This window comes from Mastomys coucha, unplaced genomic scaffold (genome assembly GCF_008632895.1).
Source record: "Mastomys coucha isolate ucsf_1 unplaced genomic scaffold, UCSF_Mcou_1 pScaffold12, whole genome shotgun sequence".
In the NCBI taxonomy this organism is placed as follows: Eukaryota; Metazoa; Chordata; class Mammalia; order Rodentia; family Muridae; genus Mastomys; species Mastomys coucha.
In genome coordinates, this window is record NW_022196894.1 from 60,181,055 (window position 1) to 60,197,178 (window position 16,124).

The 16,124-nt window shown below is 37.5% G+C and overlaps 2 protein-coding genes across 4 annotated transcripts in view; one reads left to right on the forward strand and one right to left on the reverse strand.

Annotated features, from left to right (window-relative positions):
- The window catches only part of Arl13b (ADP ribosylation factor like GTPase 13B), a 59,665-nt gene that overhangs the window by 19,580 nt on the left and 23,961 nt on the right, over positions 1-16,124 (reverse strand). For all 3 annotated transcript variants that reach the window (XM_031364202.1, XM_031364201.1, XM_031364203.1), the window contains exon 4: positions 670-775. In XM_031364202.1, the coding sequence (XP_031220062.1) occupies positions 670-775 (106 nt within the window). The remainder of the gene's footprint in view (positions 1-669; positions 776-16,124) is intronic.
- Positions 2,187-13,208, forward strand: Stx19 (syntaxin 19). The gene is made up of 2 exons (XM_031364205.1): positions 2,187-2,461; positions 10,999-13,208. The coding sequence occupies exon 2, from the start codon at positions 11,012-11,014 to the stop codon at positions 11,888-11,890; it is 879 nt and encodes a 292-aa protein (XP_031220065.1). The 5' UTR covers positions 2,187-2,461; positions 10,999-11,011; the 3' UTR covers positions 11,891-13,208.

A 16,124-nucleotide genomic window follows, 5' to 3' on the forward strand; every position in this document is an offset into this window, starting at 1 on the left:
AGCAGCAGACAATCCTGTGAGGCTTACAATATAATAATCTTTTTCTGAAGTTTGAATAAATCCTCTGATGTGTTCCTTAAGAGTATGACAACTCACACTATGTTGTAATTTTTTAAAAATCATATTAAGTCTCTTAAGCTAAAATTTTATAGTTCTTTTTCTTTCTAATTTCTGAAGTTTGCAACCTGAAAACCGATTTTAGCAGTAACTAAGACAAACAGCAAACATAAAATCTTTGAAACGATGTAGGAAAGGTTCTTGAAGTTCTCGAAAAACAAACAACAAACAAACAAAGCAAAACAAAACAAAAAAAAACCAAGAGGTATTACAGCACTAATCATTACTGAGCAGTGACAGCACGGTTTATAGCATAAAAATGATTCTGAGGTATTTTTTCATTTCCTCTCACATTTATTTAGTAATTTGGCGGTGCAGCAAACAAGCAGCAGCACAAGAGGTCAGCAGAAAACCTGCAGGGGTGTGTTGTCTCCTCCTACCACATGGATCCCAGGGACTGGGCTCAGGTTCTCAAGCTTGGATGTTTTCTATAACTGAGCGATGGCAAGCAAGGCTCCTAAAGATTTTTTTCTAGTTGACTATCACTTTTATAGAAACCAAGTTTTCTGAACAAACTTAAAAAGTAATAATGATAATGACAATAACACTTACTATCTGACACAGGCACTTGTGCTCATTGACCAGCTTTTCCAGAGAGAGACACTCAATCACATCAGCTTCTCCTAAAGCCCCCTCCTTGTCTTGTTTATTTGCCAACCTAGGAAGACGAATAAAGAGGTTGTACAGCAGATACACAGTCAGGTGGCAGCGGAGGTGTCTTATTCATGGTTGACTGTTCCCACGACTTAAATCTATTGCTTCTAGAACAAGCTGGTTCAGGGAATACTGTGGAATAGATTTTATAACGTTTCATAGTTACTGTTCTAAAATCCACTGTGAAAGAACTTGGCACCTCAAAGAAAAAGCTGCCAGCAAGAAAGTACAAGCAACTGATAGACCAATAATAAAAACTACCATTACAAGAAGAAGCAGGCTCCTTACTATGGCCTGAAGATGAAAACTCAGGCCTTCTAACTTAAAAACAATGCTGGAGGCGATGTGAGCTGCAATCCATTTCACCCTGGAGTGACTAGACAAAGAAACTATTGAAATCAGTGTGGAAATCAGTCTCTCCTATTCCACCCCTCTTTCTATGCACAATCATTTTCATTGTTTCTTAGCTCAGCTTCACACTGCTTCATTTAAACTATAAACAAACATATGTGTAGGTAATATATAACTGAGTGCTATGGATAACATGTTTCTTTTTGTCATGATCTTTTTAACACAAAATCATCCTGAAATTATCATGATGCACAATAAGAAATCTACAGATTTCACTGTAAGCTACAAAAGGGCACACCACAAAGTTGGTCCAGCATCCTTTCCGCAACCGTGAAGCGCAGGATGTCTTCTCTCCTCTCACACAGTATTATGAAGGAAGCATTCAGAATAGGGGAAGTGGAGAAGGGAGAGAGCAGATCCGAGGAAGTGGAAATTCAAAGAACCAATCTAGATTTTACTCTGATTGCAGCAATGTTTATCCTACCTTGAAGCACTAGCTACAGTGGGGGTGGCAACACCAAAAACTAAGTTTGGAAAGTGGATAATATGAAAGAACTTCCATTTCCAAGTTTCCCTGTATTTCTTCCTGGTAGAAATTGAATTTCTATTTCTGTATTGTATAATAGATTAAAAAAAGAACAGTCTGTGTATAACTTTGCAATTCTACATTGGAAATTAGAGAGGCCTATTCAACAAAAAAATAACAGCATGCAAAGAAAAGTGAGGAGGAAGGTGCAAGCCCTCTTTGCCTGTTACTCTTCTAAACTTCTATAATTTTGTGAGTTAAGCCCTATGGGATTTCCAAGCAGAAGATAATTTAATCATAAATGAAATGTAAACATCTACACATTGTGCTTTATTCCATTTCTACATATGGCTACTTCATCCTGTACTTTTTAGCTTTAAAATTTGCAAACAAACCTTTATCTAGATACAACAGCATTTTTCACAAGGAAGGCATTCTGCAGGTAATGCAGACTAGGTACAGGGAATGTACTCAACAATTTAACAAGGACTTCCTGTTACCAAGGAGCCGCATTGAAAATGATCTTCCTTTAATCTAAGGAACAGGTGAGGAACTGGCAGAACCAGATTCTCCAGGTGTGAAGTAAGCAATCTGGGCTTCTCGTTTGATAGTTACAGCAAATGGACAACTTTATCTCTAACTTATTTGACTTCACTGTTTGGCTTTCAATTAACTGTATGAGAACCATAAAGAGAGCCTTTGGCTTTGACTGATTTAACACTTGATCAAGCATTACACTCCATGGCACTTGGATTTTCTCTCAGACTAAGGACTCTACTACACTGGGTGGTAAAACAAGAACAAGACACCAAGGTAAGCAAATTATATTCTCTCTCTCTCTCTCTCTCTCTCTCTCTCTCTCTCTGTGTGTGTGTGTGTGTGTGTGTGTGTGTGTGTGTGTGTGTGTGTGCAGGAGCGCGTATGTGCTGTATGAGGAGAAATAGTGAAATATCCAGAAACTGAAATCCACGCACACTGTGACAGTAAAGAATGTTTCTGCAGGTTGTTTAGCTCTTTTCTTGCTTGGATCAGAACAGTGCTACAAGCAGCTGACCTTGTTATGATAAACTGAAGAGAAGTAACGTATAGCTACCAACGATAAAAGAAATCACTACTTTAAATCTATAAAAACAACTCATTTAGAAAAATTAGAAAACAGACCCCATGTCTGAAATTCTTTCTTTATAGACAATAAATTAATGATACTATGCTTATTCTAGACAGGATTTTCACACTTAATATTGAACAAAACTTTATGCCTAAATTTGACAAAAATATTAATTTCTCAATTCTTATTTCCCAGGATCTGCTAAAACTAATTTGAAGAAATTCTAAAATAGTTTTGTTTGGACTACTGTAAAATATAAAAGCAAACATTTTAGTGTTTTAGATAGTTTTTTGAAAGTACTGAAATTATAAAACTTAGCATACATTTTTTCAACCTATTAGATCAATTTAACATTTAAATATATACAACTTAAACAAAATATATTTTCCTATGTTGTAATTGCTACCATATTTAAATTTAATAAATACTCATTCAAACCAACATAATAACTTTTATAACTATTTTAAAAGTAGATACAAAGTTGGCCACATGTAATATACAAAGATCTCTTTTCATTTTGCATTTTGAAATTTAATATAAAGACTACTTCATATACTACCTGAATCAGATAAGCAAAATTTGTTTTATTTTAAAATTCAATAAAAAGAAATAATTTTACAAAACAAGATAGTTCAACAAGACAGTACATCTACATTGAATCCAAAGATTACTAAGAGAATATATTACTGAAAATGTCAGCTAATTCAAGCCTAGAGAATATACATAGTAAAATTCCCCATTTTAACCTTGAACTAGAGAACTGCTAAATGATGCCTTTATAGATCAAAATAAAATGCATTTCCTGAAGTGCTTTTCAACATAGTCACTACAGAAGGAATAATTTACTTTTAATTATTCCATAAGTATAGTAAACATGTATCCTATGGTGTGCTGCTGCTGCTTCTTTCTTCTTTTCTTCTTTTCTTCTTCTTCTTCTTCTTCTTCTTCTTCTTCTTCTTCTTCTTCTTCTTCTTCTTCTTCATCTTCATCTCCTCCTTCTCCTCTTCCTCCTCTTCCTTCCTCTTCCTCCTCCTCCTCCTTCTCTTCCTCCTCCTCCTCCTCCTCCTCCTCTCTCTCTCTCCCTCTCCAACCCCCTCTCCCTCCTCTGGCTTTCAAGACAGGAAGAGTTTTACTGTATAGCCCTGACTATCCAGGACCTCACTCTGTAGTCTAGGTTGACCTCAAACTCACAGAGAGCCTGCATCTTCCCACACCCTAAGTGCTGAAATTAAAGGCATACACCACCTCCAACAGTCAATAGTATATATATTTTTTAATGATTTTTTTTAGTTTATAAATTAATTTATTTTTTATACTCCATGCCCCCTAATCCATCCTCCAACTGCTCTACATTCCACACCTCCTCCCAAACCCCCCTGTTTCCATGTGGATGTCCCCAACCCCCACCCCACCTGACCTCTAAACTCCCTGGAACCTCCAGTGTCTTGAGGGTTAGATACATTATCTCTGAATGAACACAGATCCAGCAGTCCTCTACTGTACATGTGTTGGGGGCTTCATATTAGCTGGTGTATACTGTCTGTTTGGTAGTCTAGTGTCTGAGAGATCTCAGGGGTCCAGATTAATTGAGACTGCTGGTCCTACTACAGGATCGCCCTTCTCCTCAGCTTCTTTCAGCCTTTCCTAATTCAACAATTGGGGTCAGCTGCTTCTGTTCATTGCTTGGGTGCAAATATCTGCATTTGACTCTTTCAGCTGCTTGTTGGGTCTTTCAGAAGGCAGTCATGATAGGTCCCTTGTCTGAAAGAATTACAGTGATGGAAATGGAGAGGAACCTGAGGAAAAGAAGGTCCAGCAACAGGCCCAAGTGGGATCCAGCTCAAGGGGAGGTCACAAGGCCTCACACTATAACTGAGGCTACAGAGTGCTCACAAGAAGGAACCTATCATGGCTGCCCTCCAATAGTATATTTCTAAAGGTTCTAGGTTACGCATGTTCATGTATGGCTCTAGGAATCTGCATTCTCTGTTGCAAGGTGGAGATGTTTCCACTGAGTCATTCCCATTTGCTTTTCTCTTCACCACAAGAAACTATTACAAGTTATTACCATATGTATCAACCATTAGCTATTTTTTTCTTTACCTGAAAACTATGTTTAAGCTCTTAGATATAGTCCACATAATGGGTCAAATTCAAACCACACAGCAAATTCAAAATCATATAGTAGTAAATTAAATATATAGTAGTAAATGTACTGAGAGATGATCTTACCTTCTATGGACAGACTACTACCACACTAAGAAAACTACATGAAATAACGATCTCATGAATTTCATTTAGCCTAACCAATTATATAATTTCTTATGAATTTTATACTTCATACTTTCATGAACTACACTCAACATTTAAATTCAAGTATGCTTAGATTCTAATTTGTGGATATAAAATTAAACAGGACACAGTAGTGCATGCAGTTATGAGCATCACCCGCAGAAATGCATACAGAGAGTATGGAAGTGCACCTGAGCACTTACCCTAAGGGAGTTCTTACTCAGACACAAGAACTGAAGAGAATGCTGAGTGTGTTGCCACTGCCAAGGTCATCACCTATGCCTCATCACGGCAGACGGCCATCTTACAACTGCCTCCCTTCTGTCTGAAATATAGAGGAACTTTGATACAGCCTCAACTTTAAAACTATCAATTTAGGACAGTGGTGGTGCACCCCTTTAAATCCAAGCACTGGGAGGCAGAGGCAGGTGGATCTCTGAGTCTAAGGCCTGCCTAGTGTACAAAGTTAGTGCCAGAAACCAGTGGTAAACAGAGACGGGTCTCAAACAAACAAGAAAAAAAATTAATTTTAAACTATACCAATAGTTTTAAAAATAGCAGAAAGTAGTAGCTCTAGAAATGGAGGGGGCCATAACCACAGTCACAAGCAGAAATTCAACACAACCACACCGCACTAGAGGAAAATAGTCTATCTTACAGGACTTAAGGTGCAAATATTACAGGAAATAAAATTGAACTTCCTAGATGAATTAGAAACAACAGAACATATTCTGTATAGACATGGAAATATCAATTTTAATTTGTCCAAAATTATAGCAGGACATGAGGTACCCATTTGAGCTACAAAATCACAGAAAACTAAGACAATTATCTCCATCCAGACCTATCATATCTTATCTTATCTAATCTTATCTAATCTAATCTATGTACATCTATGTACCATCCATCTATTATACATCTATCATCTATTTGTTAATCACTCATCTACCAGCTTACTTATCTATACACAAACATAAACACATGTATTTATGTGTTCTTTTGTGATACTATAAGTAGAGTATCATGCATGACTGAGCAAGCTTTCTAGCAGGGAGAGATGTCTACAGCCTCTGGGTCTGTTCCTCCACTACCCAGACAGTAGTGGACAAATGCCATGGGCTCCAAATGAGAAGAACCAAACAACATCAAGATGAATCCATAATAGGGCACTGAAGACATTCCCACATAATATAATACTTCAAAGGACACAATAAATACACTTGCCCACCTTCAAGAGCATAGCCAGAAGTTAATGGCCACCTGAAAGAAAAACATGTATTACCAAGAAAGATAACCTAATAATATAAAGAAATTTTAATGTACATGTTCAATATTCCAAAGAAATAAATTGACACTATAATATTCATCAGCATTGCTGCACACCATATGTACATTATAGCTGACCATGTAAACATCATCTGCTTTATACACATGCCCTGGTATAGAGCGGAAAAGAGAAACCTAATTCTACTTACATGGTTGCATTTTCACATCAATAGCATACTGATATAAAGAAAGAATTGTTCTAATATTTGTTTGCATTTTATGTGTCTACTTGGCATATGACTGTATATATGTGTGCATCTGCACACCCCTCTGAACTTACAGAGACCAAAGGAAACTATCAGGTGTCTTCTTCTATCACTCTTTAGCTTACTTAGACAGGGTCTCCATCTCTCACTGAACTGAGTTAATGGTTTGTGGCTAGGCTGGCCAGCTGACCAACCACAGCGAGCCTCTAGTCCTCACCTCCTCCCCAGCACTAGATACAGGCATATGTGGCCACTCCTACTTCTTACGAGGGTGCTGTGGACACAGAGTTTCATGCTTCTATAGCAAGTGCTCTCACTGGAACATCTCTTCAGCTTTTACCCAATTTGTACAGGACTTGTACCAGTGATTAACACTTCTCCCATATAACTCTCACTCAAGACCTTTGGAATGATGCTATGTCTAACCATGTTATATGGACAGACTCATTGTGTGTTTCCAGAGTTGAACACAGATTCTGTGACCTGCTTGGAAATGCTTCTCCCTGCTGAGTCTTGCTGTCTGAAACACTTCCTTCTTGAACAATTTCTTTTTATTCAAGTCCTAATAAGACTTTTCTATCTTATTGTTAAATTCCAAAGTTGATGGAGGAGTTGACGAGATGGTTCAAATGGTAAATTAGATACTTGCCAAGCTTGATGACCTGAGTTCATTCCCTGAGACCTAAATCTTGAAGACAGAATGTCAATCTTGTACATAGTCTTCTGATCTCTATATATACTACGGCATGCATCACACACACAGGGGGAGAGAGAGAGACAGAGACAGAGAGAGAGACAAGAGAGACAGAGAGGCAGAGAGACAGCGAGTCACACACAAACACAGAAAGAAATAACAATAGCAATAAATCAAATTTAAAAATTGATAGGCAGAACAGTGTTATGCCTATCACATTGAATTTTAAGTTTTACTGGAACTGTATGCAAAAAAGATATATGTTAATTTCTATAATTTATAATACTAGAAATTCTGCTAATTGTGTGTGGCTCAAGATAAAAATTATAAGTATGCTTAGTATAAAGAGATCTTCTCTTACACAGGGCAATGATTTAAATCTATTTCAATGATTTTCCTTTTTGTATGGTTCTCTATTCTTACTCTCTTTGTTCCTTTGGGAATTTTTAATTTATGCATTTCCATCACACAGCACCCTACACTGAATGTGCCACAAATAGTGTAAATTAAGTGGTACAAATACATTTCTTAGCTTATTATACTACTACTTACTATTCTGGTGGCTCTGATTAAAAGCATGTATTGAAATCCAACATTTTGTCATAGATCACTGCTGTGAAACCAAGTCGGTTTTGTATATGTGAAGATGCTTTTTACAGTACTTGATATCTCAAATCCTTTACTCTTAAGTACATATACATGTATATATGTGTATATATATATAATTACTTTTACATTTAGTATATGCTTGGTATTCCTTTAATCTCTGAATCTCAATACAATTTCAGAGACTAAAATTAATCCCACACATCATGAATATATCTGATAAGTATATGTGCATATGAAGATCCAAATTGTTGATTTTAAAAAATATATATAAACATTGAGTGTCACAGTACCAAATCCTACAAGAGCTTTATCTGTTGAATATTAAGAAAATGCCTAGAGATTAGTGAGCTGTTTATATTCCCACTCAGCCTTTTCAAAACTATGGAAGGCATTAGTGCTTTTCTAAACTCAAGAACTAAGAAAATAATATAGTGGTTTATTAATAGCAGTAGCTTTGATTCACTTAAATATATGTGTGCTTATCATTACCTTATTGGTCTTTCTGTTTGTTTGTTTATTTGTTTGTTTGTTTTTTGAGACAGGGTTTCTCTGTATAGCCCTGGCTGTCTTGGAACTCACTCTGCAGACGAGGCTGGCCTCAAACTCAGAAATCTGCCTGCCTCTGCCTCCCAAGTGCTGGGATTAAAGGCGTGCACCACCACCGCTCATTTACCTTATTGTTATATATAAATAACACATAACACATTTGATTTGATGCTGTGAACAATTAGGAGCACTAGGTGAAAATGTAAATAATATTAGCATTATCAGATAAGATTATATATAAACATGTTCAAGTATCTAAAGATATGTCATGGTATGAATTCCTACACATTTTACCTTAGGAATTTTGAGACCCTTGAAAACAACTGCAGGAATGAGAAGTAGGCATAATCAAATCAACAATATATATATATATATATATATATATATATATATATATATATATATATATATCCTTTCAGCTTGTTTGTGACAGTGTCCAAATTATCACAGCCAATAAACCAGATTCTTACCCACACCTAATGTCTGTGCCACCCTCCAAGCAGAACCACTGTTTATTGGTGAATGACTTTATGGATAGACTATCTTAATACACACACCATTTCTTAAATGAATGTAACCTGTTCTCTGTGGCCTGAGAATAAAGTCACTCACTCGACTCAAATAGTTTTGACCATAGCAGGAAGTCTGTATCCAAAAATCGTGCCTACAATTCATTCCTTGGCGCAGCAGAACTGTCAACTCTCAGCTTAGCTACAATGGAGGTAAAATCCTTTGGTGATGTGAGGGTCATTGAAGTACAGCCTTATCACAATGAAATCCAATGTCTAAAAATTGTTCTTATTTTGGGCTTGTACCACAGTAAGAGCCAAGATTTTAAATTCTACTAAATACAAAACAAGCAAACAAACAAAAAGACTTTTTATATTTATGTTCATTTAAAAAAATACTAATAGTGATGTATTATTTTGAAATAATACAGTTAATATGTTTGGAGTTACTTGAAATTTATACTAAGAAAAACATATGTATTTTCAGTATTGCTGTAGAGAAGCACCTACATAACACTGTTAAATTGATTGTTGTTTTATATCAAGCAACTTTTATAGTACTCATTTTTATTGTTATAATATTTTATAAATTTTACAGAATATGACAAAAAAAGATATTGTAGGTATTGAAGAGGGGGTCTCTGGGAGGAGTTGGGGTACAAAAGGGAAACAAGGATGTGATTTAATTCTATTTAATTTTATTTACTTAAAATATATTTTTTAATGTTAACAAATTCAGACAAATTGAAATCATGAACTTTTCTCATCATAATGCAATAAAAGTTAAAAAAAGATAAAAAAAGAAAACAACTGCAGGAATGAGAAGTAGACATAATCAAATCAACAATATTTTTCATATATTCAACAGAAAACAAGGGTATATAAAATATGTTAATTAAAAAAACCTCATTATATATATTGCTTAAAATCCATATAGAATTTATTCTGTCATTATGTTGGTTTTAGTTGAAATGTGCATATTTAGCAAAATGAGTATATATATCTAAAGATTCTTATGTATATGCATATTTTGTCTAAAGTATATATGTGTACAATATGCATACATACCCAGTGCCCACAAAGACAAGAAGAGGGCACTGACCCCCTGGAACTGAAGTTACATATGGTTGCGAGCTGCCATGCGGTTGCTGGGAAAGGAGCAACCTGGTCCTGGTCCCTGCGGTTGGGAGCAGCATGCATTCCCAACTACTAAGCCATAGCTCCAATCCCAGAACAATGCATCTACTTCAAACATGACATACACTAAATTAAGTAGGAAAGATGTCTTTAATAATGGTAATGTTAGGAGGTTAAAGGTCACTCCTAAAACTGAAAGTAAGGTCAAAGCAACTTTAACAGAAAATCATATTACGGACAGAATGATGACATGAATGAACGTATTGGAGGGAAAAATGTACCTTCACCATTACTTTTTGAGCTATGACTCTCAAATAAATGAGATGCACAGTAGAAGCAACCATCCAAAATAATTCCTAATTTATCTTATATTATTTTCCCTATTTTGGTAATCTCTATGAGGAAATTACTTTTTTATTGGATATTTTATTTACATTTCAAATGTTATTCCCTTTCCTGGTCATCCCACCCACTCAGGAAACCCCCAATCCCATCCACCCTCCCCCTGCATCTGAGTGTGTTCCCCCACCCACTCTCTCCTCCCCACCCTGTCATCACTGTGGCATCAAGCCTTCACAGGACCAAGGTCCTCTCCTCCCACTGATGCCCGACAAGGCCATCCTCTGCTACACATGCAGCTGGAGCCATGGGTCCAGAAAATTATTTTTGATTTTCCTTCTTTTCTTTTTTTGGCCAAGTTCTTACTAATATAGCTCAGGTTACCTTCAAATTTCTCATTTAGCCTAGGATAGCCTACAATTTGCCATAGTCTTGCCTTAGCCATCATGTCTTATCCTCAATTTTTAAAACTTGTTAGAAAACTAGAACAACTTTTGCTAAGAGACACATAGCTATCTCACCCCAACTGCTGATGGGGAAAAACAGCAACTCTGTTGTTCAGTTCCATTGTTTCTGTTCCTCAGGGGGAAAAGGAAGATGAAAGACAGACTTCAAGAGTTAAAACAGAAAACCAAGGAAATAGAACTCGCTCAGGACAGTCAGGTGTTTGCGGAAGAGGAACAAGGGGTGCTCGTCCAGCAAGCTGTTATTTACGAGAGAGAGCCTGTGGCGGAGAGGCACCTACATGAGATCCAAAAACTACAGGAGAATATTAACAGCTTTGTGGATGATGTTCAACGATTTGGACAGCAACAGAAAAGTCTAGTAGCTTCCATGAGAAGGTTTAGTCTACTTAAAAGAGACTCTACCATTGCAAAGGAGATAAAAATTCAGGCAGAACACATAAACAGAGCATTGGGTGACGTAGCCAAAGAAGTGAGAAAGTCAGAGGTTGAAAATGGTCCATCATCAGTGATCACAAGGATACTGAAGTCTCAGTATGCTGCGATGTTCCGCCGCTTCCAGCAAACCATGTTTCTATACAATGATACGATAGCTTTAAAGCAAGAAAAATGCAAAACGTTTATTGTCCGTCAGCTTGAAGTGGCTGGAAAAGAAGTTTCTGAAGAAGAAGTGAATGACATGCTTCACCATGGAAAATGGGAAGTTTTCAATGAAAGCTTACTTACAGAGACCAGCATCACTAAAGCACAGCTCTCAGAGATTGAACAGAGACACAAGGAACTTGTGAATTTGGAGAACCAAGTGAAGGACCTCCGGGACCTTTTTATTCAGATATATCTTCTGGTAGAGGAGCAAGGAGAGAGCATCAACAACATTGAGGTAATGGTGAATAGCACAAAAGATTATGTTAACAACACCAAAGAGAAATTCGGACTTGCAGTAAAATACAAAAGAAGAAACCCCTGCCGGGCCCTGTGCTGTTGCTGCTGCCCCTGCTGTGGCTCTAAATAAAAGATGCTACTTTAGAAACATTCTCAGAGTTTAGGGATAAGGTGTCCACATTTCAGAGTCTTGACTTGGTTGTCTTCATTTCATGAGTCTAACCACATATATTTAATCAGTGTTACAGAGACTGCTAAAGCCAGTGACACAATACAGGAATCTACTTAAAATTTACTGGTTATCTATTAGGTAAAAGTGAAGGAAAGAACTTACATCTCTGGTAAAATATCGACTTCTATTGGGCATTTCTGTACTCTTAAGATGAATATTCAATTAAGTGATACCTACTTTATTAACCTGGCTTATTTGACAGTATTTTGGTAATTGAGAGTTATATAAAACAAGGCATCAAAAGATGCCACAGTGCATCACAATGAAACTAAAATGCCTCTTAAGTCTTTATACCCAGATAGGTGAGTAAGCTTGGTGATCATTGGGGCTTGGGAAAACTCTGTCATATATCTGGTGAAGAATCTAACTGGTGACAGGTAAGAGTCAAGCACGAGACCTAAGGGGAGGTAAGTCAGTGCTTTTTGTGAAGTTGGATCCCAACAAGAATCTGAGTTACATACAGATCAGAGAAAGAGGGCTTGAGAAAGTCAAAGAAAAAGGCAATTGTGTTCTTGAATGTGCGATACCACTTTATGATAAAGCAAGCACTAAAGAAAAAAAGTATAAATTAATGAAGAGGCGTAAACAGTCTTCGACCGTGACCCTCCATCTGACTCGGTCTCCAGAGTGCTTGGAGTACACAGGAATGCACCACTGAGCCCGTTCTGTTCTTGTTTGCTTGCTGAAGCTTCATCTTTCATTTCCCTGCTCCGTGTTGCCCTCTGTGCCCTCGCTGCACTGTCGTTCCTCTTTAATGGAGTAGGCCACTCTTTCTGGAGTTTCTATACTCTGTTGCTTATGCTGAAATAAACCTGTCCTTGTTATCACCAACTTTATATTCATTTGAACACTGACATGGTCGGTGGGTGGATGGAAGACACCAGAAAGGTATTCAGTCTTCCTATTCACGAATATGATGCTTCTTCATTAATTTATGCCTTTTCGATTTTGTTTTTGGCAAACTTAACATTTCTTACACATGAAAGCAACATGGTAATCATAAGTTTTTGTTTCTGTTGCTATTATGGAGGAGTATTTCTTTCCCTCCAGTAAATATGTGCCACTGTTGTTGTTAAAAAACAAACAAACAAATAACTGCCTTTGAGAAAGTCCTTCCCAACTGCTCATCCTAGCAGAGCCATCTGACAACTGTGTCATCCCATCAGCCTTACTTTACTGTTTTTACTTTTACTGGAACTTAAATCCATCTTATGAATCTGTTTCTCAGTTGCTTATGTGCCAGAATGTGAGTTTCTAATTGATTTCCTGTGCGAGTCCAACCAAATCCATAGTCTGTAAAAGTGCTTTTCCCAACCCCGAACTTACTCAGTTCTCAGATTTGATTTGTATGCTTCCCTCCTTACAGTCTGGAAGCAGCCTTTCTGCTCCAACCCAGGCATCTTCATTGGTCCTGCACATCCCAGCCCTTACTGTTGCACTTCTTTCCTTCCCTTCACAGTATTAGGAGTGAGTTCTGCTCGTGGGCCAATGCCTTCAGCACAGTGCTCTGTGTTTCTGCTATTAGGTACTACCATGTCACTTCAGGACTGACTCCTCACTATAGGGCTCTACCAGCTTAAATTCTTGGCAAGGGTGGGAGAAAAAGTGAGAGAAATCTTACGTGGCAATCTATGTTTCCTTAAAGAATCCTGAGACAGAACTGTCAATTGAGAAGAACAGAGTTAAGGGAGGAAGAGAGTGGATAAAATAATGAGATCAGAGGGAAGGGCTGAGAGACCCTGAAATATGCCAGGAGGATAGCCAAGTAGCATTCCAGGACAACCAGAAATGTGCCCGGATGGCATTAGTGTGATCTCAGCAGTACACTCACATCATGCTCATGTGCTTTTAACCTAGGAACATTCAGCAGCTTCAGTGCCAGCAGACAACATGAGGTCCCCTGTCTGCTCTGGGCAGTGGCTCAACCTGTGCAATGGACAAAATGTATGTTGAGGGAGCTGGGGAACTTCAAAGGATTAAACTGTCATGGTAAATGATGTTATAAGTGCTTTCAAGTAATTTTAATTTAAAAATATAAGTTGAATGGCCTCATGGAAACAAAGGAAGGAAGAGTAAGAAGGGAAATGAATGGAACGGAGGCAATGGGAGAGAAAGGGGGAAAGGAGAGGTCTCGCCCTTAAAATACTGGAGGTCTAGCATGAATACAGTGATGCAGAAGATCCGACAATATGCTAATGCCTAGCAGCACGGCCAAGCATTTGTTCTAAGTTTTAAAAAGTGTGGTACGGCAGGAGAAGGCTCTGGGTGCAAGTCCACAGTGTAAGTAAATGGCAGCTAAGGGGGTGACACTATAAGACAGAGCCAACAGGCCCTATAACTTCCATCAGTAGAAGACTCTGGATGAAGTTAGTCAAGGCAATCACACCCTTGTCTAAGAAATGGCTGGTTATGCGACTCAGGAGTTTCTACTGCAATAAAGACTCGTTACTGTATAATAAGACATCTCACTCCAATAGCTACACTGGACTAACCCAAGTACAAGTCTTACTATCCTGAAAAGAAACTTTAGACAGTAGCTTCAGAGTTATTCTGGAAAATAGTATTAGACAACTCAATCAAACTCAAAAAGGTGATGGACTAAGTGATTTATTAACTCTATAAAAACAGCTTTCAAGACTGCACGAGAGAGAGGAGGTCCACCAACTAGCAGCATACACCAGCTGATATGAGACCCCCCAACACATAAAGAGCAGAGAACTGCCAGGTCTGGGTTCAGTCAGAGAAGACGCACCTAACCCTCAAGAGACTGGAGACCCCAGAAAATGAGGAGATCTGGTGGGGTTGTGGGTTAGGGAGTTGGGAACATCCTCATATAAACAGGGAAGGAGATATGGGATGGGGCACAGTCCAAGAGTGTACCAGGAGGGGTACAAAATCTGGAGTGTAAAAACAAGTATTAAATAAAATTAAGAGGCGGGGGAGGAGATCTACAAACAGTATCTGTCTTAAGACATTGCTATTAAGTAGGCTGACGAAACGTCAATATATTAAGTTTTGTAATGAATCTTCCCATTCAGTTTATTTTATAGGTAACCAAATAGTGTTTTGTACCATTTAATACACAGTATATTTGTACAATCAATACATGCATAGATATCTAAATGAACAAAATAAAAATGAAAAAATGAAGAAAAACAAATAAATGACTATTTGGATAAAAATACATGAACTCCCCCCATAGATAACTAAATGATTATTATTTTACTTTTACTTTAGAGCCAATGAGTCTCTGCTTAAACATTTGCAAACACTGTTTTAGCCTGTAGGGCTCAACAAAGGTCCCCTTTCATATATACTTCTGTTAATATTTTACTTCAGATTCAGTAACAGTGAGACTCAACTTTATAGGTGAGGTAACTTCTTTAATCATACATTTAAACGTTTACAAGCATAAGCTTTACCAATAAATGACACAATAAAATTTTAACTGTTATAATCAAAGCTTTAAATGATGTGCTTTAAAAAAATCTCCATTTGCTATTGAGAAGCACAGGGAAGAAACTCCTCTTATATTTTTCGTAAAATAACCATGATGGCTTGATGTTCTTAATAACAATGAATTACAAGAATGAAAGGGAATAGTAACTTCCCCTGAAGAGCAATCTGAGCTGATGGACTTTTGTTTGCTTTCTCTCCCATTACAGCACCATCTGGTGTTCATGGTGCACAAATGCTATGAATACCAAAGTCCCTTCACTATGTCTAGAAATGTTCAGGCTTAAGGACAAAATGCTAGACGCATATGACTGAGACAATAAAGCTAGGTCACATGTATCATAGGGAAATATGAAAAATCAGAGTGAGAAATTAAAGTGTCATTAGAGAAAGAACCATTTGAGTAACTTTTTAAATATATACTATAGAAAACAGAGCAGCAGTGGGCGAGGTAGCTCAGCTGGTTGGGAGGGTGCCTGCCTTGCTTACACAAGGCCATGGGTAGTTCACACCTGTAACCACACCTTGGAAGGTAGAGGTAAAGGGATCTGAAATTTAAGGTCACCCTTGGTTTACCCCAGGCATAGCCTGAGCTATGTGAGACCCTATCTTAAAGGGGAAAACAAAGCAAATACAAAAAGACAATGACAAAACATAAATTATTAAGAGAGTAAGC